The following is a 10388-nucleotide window of genomic DNA, read 5'->3' as shown; positions in this document are numbered from 1 at the left end:
TGTCCACATGCTTGTGGATTTCAATGGCTTCTCTGTGTAGTCTGACATGATAGTTGTTAGAATGGTCCAGCATTTTTGTGTTCTCAAATAGTATTCTGTGTCCAGGCTGGTTCATCAAATGCTCTGCTATGGCTGATTTCTCTGGTTGAATTAGTCTGCAGTGCCTTTCATGTTCTTTGACTCTTGTTTCTGGGACATAGCCAGAAAACTTGCTTCTGGGACATAGCCAGAAAACTCACAGCAACCCAGAGAAGAAGTCCATTGGAGAGTAGAACCTGTCCTGAATCAATGGCACGTGGATTAGGGGGTGGGTTAAGGGTTATGAAATAAGGACATGGATGACTGACTGCCAATGGAAGGGAAGGAGGAAGAGCGGGGTCCCTCTTCCAATCCGGAGTCCAATCCGGAGTCCAATCCGGGCCGAGGAGGCGCAGCAGGGCCCCTCCCTTTATAAAGGCCTCCGCGGGGCGTCCGCACGGCAGGCTCCGTCGCGCTCCCCGCGGGAGGGACATTAGCGGGCAGCGCCACCTGCCGGACGCGCTCATGACCGCAGCCGGGCCCCGCCATGGAGAGGCTGGCGGATCCCGCTCCAAGCCGCTCACCTCTTTCCTCATCCAGGACATCCTGTGCCTCGGGGGCCATCGAGCCGGGCTTGGGTGTCCCCCCGAGGAAGACGGCAGAGCGGGTGCCCCCCTTGAAGCCGCCCCCGAAGCTCGGGAGGCATCGGAGAGCCACGCTCCAGGTGAGACGCTGCTCCAGTTCATTCATCTACGCACGCTGTAGAATTGATGCAGTTTGGCACCGCTATGGGAATCGTGGGTGCTGTTACCAAGTCCAAAAAATTCGAGAGAGGTTGATTTTTTCCCCGCAAGATGATTTTTCAGGCCAGTGAAAAGATCTCAACAAGGCCCTGAAATGACCATCATTTGTGCAAAGGTAACAGGTAACAGGTCCTGAATCTTTGCTCCCTCTTGTCAGCAAAGGACAATAGTGTTGTCAAAGGCTTTCATTGCCAGGGTCACAGGGTTGTTGTATGTTTTCCGGGCTGTATGGCCATGTTCTAAAAGTATTCTCTCCTGACGTTTCGCCCACATCTATGGCTGGCAAACTCAGAGGTTGTGAGGTGCCTCACAACCTCTGAGGATGACTTCCATAGATGTGGGCGAAACATCACGAGAGCATATTTCCACAATTAGAAAGGTTTCTTTCTGTTTTCTCCTGCTTTCTTCTTATTTCCTTTATCATGATGAGGGGTTACATCAAGACGTTTTCCGTGGTGAATTAGCAAGTTTTCAGCCCAGCACAAGTTGTTCTGTTGGCTGTTTTTTTGTTTTTTGGTGTTTATTGAAGACTGCTATTGCAATGTGTTGTCAAAAGCTTTCAGGCAGCCAATTCTCTCACACCAGAAGCGACTTGCAGTTTCTCAAGTTGCTCCTGATACACACACACAAAAAAATGGCAGAGATCACAGGGTTGTTGTGTGTTTTCCGGGCTGTAATTATTATAATTTTATTATAACACAGCAAACAAGATAGATATGCTGGATTTTGTATCACAAAATCACAAGTCGAACACTTCCCAAGCGTCTAAGACTGTGTGATGTATTTTCGGATGATGCGTGCAGATCCCAGCAGGGTGGCCTTTTTCAGTTGGCAGATCATAATTTTGTCAATGTCTGTTGTTTCCAAATGCCGGCTGAGATCTTTTGGCATGGCACCCAGTGTGCCCATCACCACTGGGACCACCTGCACTGGTTTCTGCCAGAGTCTTTGAAGTTCAATCTTGAGGTCCTGATATCGGCTGAGTTTTTCCTGTTGTTTTTCGTCAATGCGACTGTCACCTGGGATGGCGACATCAGTGATCCAAACCTTTCTCTTCTCCACAACTGTGAGGTCTGGTGTGTTGTGTTCCAGAACTTTGTCAGTCTGGATTCGGAAGTCCCACAGTATCTTTGCGTGCTCATTTTCCAATACTTTTGCAGGTTTGTGATCCCACCAGTTCTTTGCTTCTGGGAGATGGTACTTGAGGCATAAGTTCCAATGAATCATTTGGGCCACGTAGTTGTGCCTCTGTAGTCTGTCTGTGCAATTTTCTTACAGCAGCTGAGGATATGATCAGTGGTTTCATCGGTTTCCTTGCACAGTCTGCATTTTGGGTCATCAGCTGATTTTTCAATCTTGGCCTTAATTGCCTTTGTTCTGATGGCTTGCTCCTGGGCTGCAAGGATCAGGCCTTCTGTCTCCTTCTTCAGGGTCCCATTCGTGAGCCAGAGCCCAGTCTTCTCCTTATCAGCTTTTCCTTCAATTTTGTCAAGGAACTTTCCATGCAATGTTTTGTTGTGCCAGCTGTCAGCTCTAGTTTGTAGTGCGGTTTTCTTGTACTGGTTTTTTGTCTGCTGTGCTTTGAGGAGTTTCTGATTTTTGACTTCAATCAAATGGATTCGAAGTCCCACAGTATCTTTGCATGCTCATTTTCCAATACTTTTGCAGGTTTATTATTATTATTATTATTAAAAACTTTATTTATACCCCACCACCATCTCCCCACTCGGGGTGGCTCACATGAGCCCGACCAGCATAATTTACAGAAACAACAGCATAACTACATTGCACAATATACAAAAAATAAAACATAGTAAGACAATAAAACAGGAGTTAATACAGCGGTAATAATATCAATCAACCACCAAGTACAATTCAGTCGACTTCATTGGTGGGGGGGACTGCAGCAGCAATATAAAAATAACATCATCAAAGATTTTTATTCAGTTTATAATCTCTTTTTTTAAAATATATTTTTTTATTTTAGGACATACATACACATACGCAACATTTACAATTCCCACCACCACCACAAGGATTATTTTCTTTTACATATTAATCCTGTTTGAGACAATCCTTCTAGATTTACATACTTTATAACATTTGTATCCTATTTCTTATGGCCTGATCTCTAGACTTACTCATAATATAATTCTTGACCCAGTTCCATTTTTCTTCAACTTCTTGCATTCTATTTTCATTACCTTTTGAATCATTTAATTTTACATCCATAATTTCGAATTCCATTTGGTCCACCATATACTGATACCATTTATTTACTGTCCACTTTGATTTATCTTTCCATCAGTATGTTCTCAAGTTGCTTCTGATACGATCAAAAAAATCCAGAAAGGTACTGATTAATACTATTTAATAAGATTTTTGTTCCTGGGTTATAAGTATCATTTCCTAATTGGCTCTATCATAGAAAACATGGAGAAAGTTTATTAAACTGCACAAACTTTGTTTTTGCGGGACGTCCTACTATAGCACATTTTGCTCTGGTTTCTCAATTGATCTCTCACCATCAAGTCCCAACCAATTCAACCTAGTTTGTGCCGCCGAGCTGGCCAATTGCAACATTCGCATTTGCCTCAAACAGACAAGAGTTCTTTCTCCCACCCTGGACATCATTCCACAGATATATAAACCCCACTTGCTTAGTTTTCAACAGACCTCACAACCTCTGAAGATGCCTGCCATAGATGTGGGTGAAACGTCAGGAGGGAATGCTTCTGAAACATGGCCATACAGCCCAGAAAACTCACAGCAACCCTACAAAAACTTTGTTTTTGTGGGACACCCTGCAACATATTTTGCTCTTGTTTTTCAATGAATATCTCCTTGGGTCTCAATCAATTCAACTTAGTTTGTGCCACAAAAACGAAGTTTCTAGAGTAGAACAACTACTTCCTAAGTAAGTACTGTACGCTTAAACACGAAATAAAACATCCAAATAGGAAAAGATTTTTTTCAAATTTTGTTACTGTACACAGCATTATTGTGTGTAATAATGGATGGTGATCACGTGAGGGAGATGATGATGGGGGAAGAAAAGGGATCTATGTTAATTGTTGTGATAACATGTTTCATGCATATGTCTATGTTTGATGTTTTATAGTTTTAATGGTTTTAATCTATAGTTGTATGCTTTTATTTAGATATTTTATATATGTAAGGCATTGAATTTTGCCATTGATTATGTTGTAAACCGCTTTGAAGTCCCCCCAGGGGTGAGAAAAGCGGTATAGAAATGCAGTTAATAATAATAATAATAATAATAATAATAATAATAATAATAGGCATTTGGAAACAATAGACATTGACAAAATCACCATCTGCCAACTGCAAAAGGCCACCCTACTGGGATCTGCACACATAATCAGAAAATACATCACCCAGTCCTAGACACTTGGGAAGTGTTCGACTTGTGGTTTTGCGAAACGAAATCCAGCATATCTATCTTGTTTGCTGTGTCATACAATATAATAATAATAATAATAATAATAATAATAATAATAATAATAATAATAATATTTTTCAAATTTTGTTACTGTACACAGCATTATTTGTGTAATAATTGATGATGATCACGTGAGGGAGATGATGATGATGGGGGAAGAAAAGGGATCTCTGTTAATTGTTGTGATAACATGTTTCATGCATATGTCTATGTTTGATGTTTTATAGTTTTAATGGTTTTAATCTATAGTTGTATGCTTTTATTTAGATATTTTATATATGTAAGGCATTGAATTTTGCCATTAACTATGTTGTAAACCGCTTTGAGTCTCCCCAGGGGTGAGAAAAGCGGTATAGAAATGCAGTTAATAATAATAATAATAATAATAATAATAATAATAATAATAATAGTAATTTTGTGAAACGAAATCCAGCATACCTATCTTGTTTGCTGTGTCATACAACGTCGTTGTGTCAATAATAATAATAATAATAATAATATTTTTCAAATTTTGTTACTGTACACAGCATTATTGTGTGTAATAATGGGAGATGATCACGTGAGGGAGATGATGATGGGGGAAGAAAAGGGATCTCTGTTAATTGTTGTGATAACATGTTTCATGCATATGTCTATATTTGATGTTTTATAGTTTTAATGGTTTTAATTTATAGTTTTTATTTAAATATATGATATATTTTTTATATATGTAAGGCATTGAATTTTGCCATTAATTATGTTGTAAACCGCTTTGAGTCCCCCCAGGGGTGAGAAAAGCGGTATAGAATGCAGATAATAATAATAATAATAATAATAATAATAATAATAATAATAATAATAATATTTTTCAAATTTTGTTGCATAGTGTTACTTTGACTAAATAACCTTCAATCTGATTCAGGGTTGTTCTCCGTATAAACTCCTGTTACCAAGGCTGTTCCTTTTCCTTTAGATCCTCCTGTGGAAACCCCCGGGAACTCTCCCAGGTCCTACCCGCGGCCTCCGAAGCAGCAGAAGCGCTCACGGGCGGCCTTTTCCCACTCGCAGGTCATCGAACTGGAGCGGAAGTTCAGCCACCAGAAGTACCTGTCTGCCCCGGAGCGCTCTCACTTGGCCCGCCACCTCAAACTCACCGAAACCCAAGTGAAAATCTGGTTCCAGAACCGAAGGTATAAGACCAAGCGGAAGCAGCTGGCCTCGGAGCTCGGCGGGTTTGAGAAAAACTCTGCCATCCCAACATACAAAGACACCACCTTCTCCCGAGCAGCCTTGGCCCTGTCGGTGTACCACAGCTACCAATACCATCCTTATTTATACTGTCTCAATGGCTGGACTCCTGTTTTTTGGTAACTCATCTTGAACAACCGATTAGACTCGAAAAGATCAGTGATCGCCATCCAAGTTGCTTTGCATCCATGCTGTGCCCATCTAGAACTCTAAGTTACAAAATTTGAAATTCTGTTCCTGCTTTGAAAGTATTTTTCCTGTTTAATTGTGCAAAGTGATTGTTCTTACTTTGAAAGTACAGTAGAGTCTCACTTATCCAAGCTAAACGGGCCAGCAGAAGCTTGGATAAGCGAATATCTTGGATAATAAGGAGGGATTAAGGAAAATCCTATTAAACATTAAATTAGGTTATGATTTTACAAATTAAGTACCAAAACATCATGTTATACAACAAATTTGACAAAAAAAGTAGTTCAAAACGCAGTAGTGTTATGTTGTAATTACTGTATTTACGAATTTAGCACCAAAATATCATGATGTATTGAAAACATTGACTACAAAAATAGCTTGGATTAGCCAGAGGCTTGGATAAGCGAGGCTTGGATAAGTGAGACTCTACTGTAGTTGTTCTACTTCAGAAACTTCATTTTTGTGTCACAAACTATGTTGAATCGTTTGAGACTCAATGAGATATTCATTAAAAAAACTAGAGCAAAATGTACTGCAGAATATCCCTCCTGCAAAAACCAACTTTCCCCATGTTTTTGTGATAGAATCAATTCAGAAACAACATTTATAAGCCAGGAACAAAAATAATCTTACACAGTTTAATTGGCACAATCCTTTTCCCTCTTCTGCCTTGGACTCACAGATTCGAACCGCCAACCTTTAGGCCAGGAACCCAACCTTTAGGTCAGCAGTTCAGCAGGCCCAAGGATTTAATCCACCGTGCCACTGCGGTGGCTTCAGGATCAGATCCTGGAATATTTAGGGCAGTGTAGGAGTGAGTGCCCACTGTTAGCTCCAGCTTCTGCCAACCTAGCAGTTCAAAAACATGCCAATGTGAGTAGATCAATAGGTACCGCTCCAGCAGGAGGGTAACAGTGCTCCATGCAGTCATGCTGGCCACATGACCTTGGAGGTGTCTACTGACAACGCTGGTTCTTCGGCTTAGAAATGGAGATGAGCACCAATCCCCAGAGTCAGACAAGACTGGACTTAAAGTCATGGGAAACCTTTACCTTTACCTTTTAGAAGGGGCTATGGAGTCATATAATGCAGTTCAACTTAGTTAAACTGTATTATGAAACAGCATTGTATGGGGCCCAAAAGCATTCCCACACCTTTAAGCTGAACTGAACTTGCTGAGCCATACTGTATTGTTTTGTTTGTTTGTTACATAAATGTTTACTAAAAGATTGCCAACTGATCAGGGTTGGGTTTTTATTTTTGGTTGATTAATCCCTTACCTTTGGATCAATCAATTTAAATCAAAATGCCTGTTTATAGTGCCCACATCTCAACAAAAGTGCCTTCTTTGGCTGTTGAAACGTGTTGCCATTGAATAAATGATTTTGTACTTTCATTGGAAGTAATGTCTAACATTTTTTCCACTAGTTTTATTTCTTACTGCTGTAACCAACTGGCCAAATAAACTTGGGGAACTTCAGATTGGGAGAGGTTGCTGTATAGAACTGAAGCCTAAAAAGATCATGGGGATTTCAGAGTTCTCAAATATGCCTTGCTTTTTTCCCAAAAACCAAGTTACAACATGTTACTTTTTAAAAGTAATTATTTCTAGTCACTTCTGTAGTTGTTTTAAAAGTTAATCAATCATGTTACACCTTGCAATTCAACTTGACAAAAATGCCTTTTAAAAAGTAACTTGAAAAGTGAGTTGCTGTGAGTTTTCTGGGCTGTATGGTCATGTTCCAGAAGCCTTCTCTCCTGACGTTTCACTCATATCTATGGCAGGCATCCTCAGAGGTTGTGAAATCGGTTGAAAACTAGGCAAGAGGGGTTTATATATCTGTGGAAGAAAGAACTTGTTCTGTATTAATATTTAAGAAAACCCCAGGAACACCTCAAAGTCCTATAAGTAGTATTTTCACTGGATGTATGGTTGAACAATTTTAAAATGTTTGTACTTCCTATTTTTATGAAGTTTGTTTTAAAAGTACAAACATTTTAAAACTGTTCAACCATACATCCACTGGAAATACTACTTTTAGGAGACTCACTATTCCACTGATATGGAAGCCACTAACTACATACATATATATACACACACCACAGTCTGGAAACAGGATACTGGGTCTTATAAGACTTTGAGATGCTCCTGGGGTTTTCTTAAATATTAATGCAAAACAATTGCACCCGAGTTTGGAACGTGGCCCACTTTAAAGACCAAAGCGGGAGTTCTGTGTGCAAACAAATTACTCCTAAAATAACTGCCTATTTTCTAGTCATCCAGAAAGTAGCAAATCCTATCTGCAGAGCTTCATTTCCCAGCACTCTTTATCTCATTCTTTAGAGCCTGCCTGCTCGGGAAGAGCCATCTCCCCCTCTTTGCAAGCAATAGGAGTGGAAGGTCATCACTGTCCTGTGGAACAATGTTTCCAAAGCCAAAACAGCTCCTTATCCACTTTCAAAATGTGCTTCTTGAAAATGGAGCCGATGTGAAGGAGTTTGGGATAGCCTTTGTAGTCCCAGACCCATTCCCACACTCAGATAATGGGAGATTTTCTGCTTTGATATTCTGGGATATAGGAGCCTCGGTGGTGAAGTGTGTTAAAGCGCTGAGTTGCTGAACTTGCAAACCAAAAGGTCCCAGGTTCAAATGCCGGGTGCGGAGTGAGCGCCCGCTGTTGCTCCAGCTCCTGCCAACCTAACAGTTCGAAAACATGCCAATGTGAGTAGATCAATAGGTACCACTCCGGCGCTCCATGCAGTCATGCCTATGGCCACATGACCTTGAAGGTATCTACGGACAACGCCGGCTCTTCGGCTTAGAAATGGAGATGAGCACCAACCTCCAGAGTCAGACATGACTGGACTTAAAGTCAGGAGAAACCTTTACCTTTACCTATTCTGGGATATAGGGCTGTGTGGAAAGACCCTTAGTTTGGAGATTACTAACTTCTACTCTAAACGGAATGCCTTGTTGGGTGCCTTCAAGTTATTTCCAACCTATGACAACCCAAAGGTGAACCTATCATAGGGATGTCTTAGCCAGAGGTTTGCCAATGCTGAGTGTGATTTGCTCAAGGTCAGTCAGTGGATTTCATTTGTTATTATTATTATTATTATTATTATTATTATTATTATTATTATTATTATTATTATTATTATTATTTTATTATGTCACAGCAAACAAGATCGATATGCTGGATTTCATATCACAAAACCACAAGTCGAACACTTCCCAAGTGTCTAGGACTGTGAAATATTTTCGGATGATGCGTGCAGATCCCAATAGGGTGGCCTTTTGCAGTTGGCAGATCGTAATTTTGTCAATGTCTATTGTTTCCAAATGCCGGCTGAGATCTTTTGGCACAGCACCCAATGTGCCCATCACCTGCACTGGTTTCTGCCAGAGTCTTTGAAGTTCAATCTTGAGGTCCTGATAGCGGCTGAGTTTTTCCTGTTGTTTTTCATCAATGCGACTGTCACCTGGGATGGCAACATCAGTTGTTGTTATTATTATTATTATTATTATTATTATTATTATTATTATTATTATTATTATTTGAAACGCAACAAGATGACTCCACAGCAGATACTCTGCTGGCTGTTGTATTGGATCACACATCGGACACTTCCCAAGTGTCTAGGATTATTATTATTATTATTATTATTATTATTATTATTATTATTATTATTATTATTATTATTCTTGTATCCCGCCCCATCTCCGCAAAGGGACTCAGGGCAGCTCACATGAGGACCAAGCCCATTAATACACAATAAAATACATCAACATGGGCACATTTAACTTATAACATGTAAAATCTCTAGAGTCTTAGTCCAATGTTCAAATCACTACACATTGCTGGCTAGCTCCGTTCTGAACCTTTCTCTGTGGCCCCTTCTATGCTGCCACATAATCCAGATTTGTTGTCGAAGGCTTTCATGGCCGGGACCACAGGGTTGTTGTACGTTTTTTGGGCTGTATGGCCATGTTCCAGAAGTATTCTCTCCTGATGTTCTGAAATCCTCTGAAAACAGAGGATTTCCAGACATGAATCAACCAAGGGCAGTTAACGACTCTAAACAAAGGATGCCCCAGAGGCAGGAAGAAGACAGCAGATAAGATTTTCGATTCTAATTAAGGTGATTAACTACAACATTCACACTGACCTCTCTCACCCTAGACTTTCCACAGATATATATTAACCTCTTTGCTTAGTTTTCTCCATACCTCACAACCTCTGAGGATGCCTGCCATAGATGTGGGCGAAATGTCAGGAGAGAATACTTCTGGAATATGGCCATACAGCCCGAAAAACATGCAACAACCCTATAATCCAGATTATCAAAGCAGTTAATCCACACCATCTGCTTTGAACTAGATTATATGAATCTACACTGCCATATAATCCAGTTCAAAGCAGATAACCTGGATGGATTATGGCAGTGTAGAAGGGGCCTCGGATGGTAGGAGATTCTGAAACAATCTTCAACACAAAGGACAAGGTTGAATTGGCAGAAGCAGGACAAAGTCAGCGGAGGGTGAGACAACAGGAAGGACCTTCTGTTTTGATAACCAAATCATCCTAAATTCCCCTAATTAACGTATTAAAATGACAGCCATGGAGAATGGAAGTGATACACTTCTTGATGAATGGGCAAGAGGAAAATTCATGCCAGCTCTGGTG

At 40.4% G+C, this 10388-nt stretch overlaps 1 protein-coding gene across 1 annotated transcript; it reads left to right on the top strand.

Annotated features, from left to right (window-relative positions):
• The first annotated feature begins 469 nt into the window (after positions 1-469).
• On the top strand, positions 470-7096 carry nkx3-1 (NK3 homeobox 1). Its single transcript, XM_008122784.3, has 2 exons — positions 470-742; positions 5237-7096. The coding sequence occupies exons 1-2, from the start codon at positions 544-546 to the stop codon at positions 5632-5634; spliced, it is 597 nt and encodes a 198-aa protein (XP_008120991.1). The 5' UTR covers positions 470-543; the 3' UTR covers positions 5635-7096.
• The last annotated feature ends 3292 nt before the right edge of the window (positions 7097-10388 follow it).

This window comes from Anolis carolinensis, unplaced genomic scaffold (genome assembly GCF_035594765.1).
Source record: "Anolis carolinensis isolate JA03-04 unplaced genomic scaffold, rAnoCar3.1.pri scaffold_8, whole genome shotgun sequence".
In the NCBI taxonomy this organism is placed as follows: Eukaryota; Metazoa; Chordata; class Lepidosauria; order Squamata; family Dactyloidae; genus Anolis; species Anolis carolinensis.
Note: the sequence above shows the minus strand (reverse complement) of the source record. Positions and strands in the feature narration are given on the sequence as shown.

What these genes read in the sequence shown, in the direction of transcription:
- nkx3-1 (XM_008122784.3), top strand. Translation starts at nt 544, where the DNA reads ATGACCGCAGCCGGGCCCCGCCATGGAGAGGCTGGCGGATCCCGCTCC. An exon ending in ATCGGAGAGCCACGCTCCAG is followed by an intron (nt 743 to 5,236) that starts GTGAGACGCTGC and finishes CTTTTCCTTTAG; the next exon opens with ATCCTCCTGTGGAAACCCCC.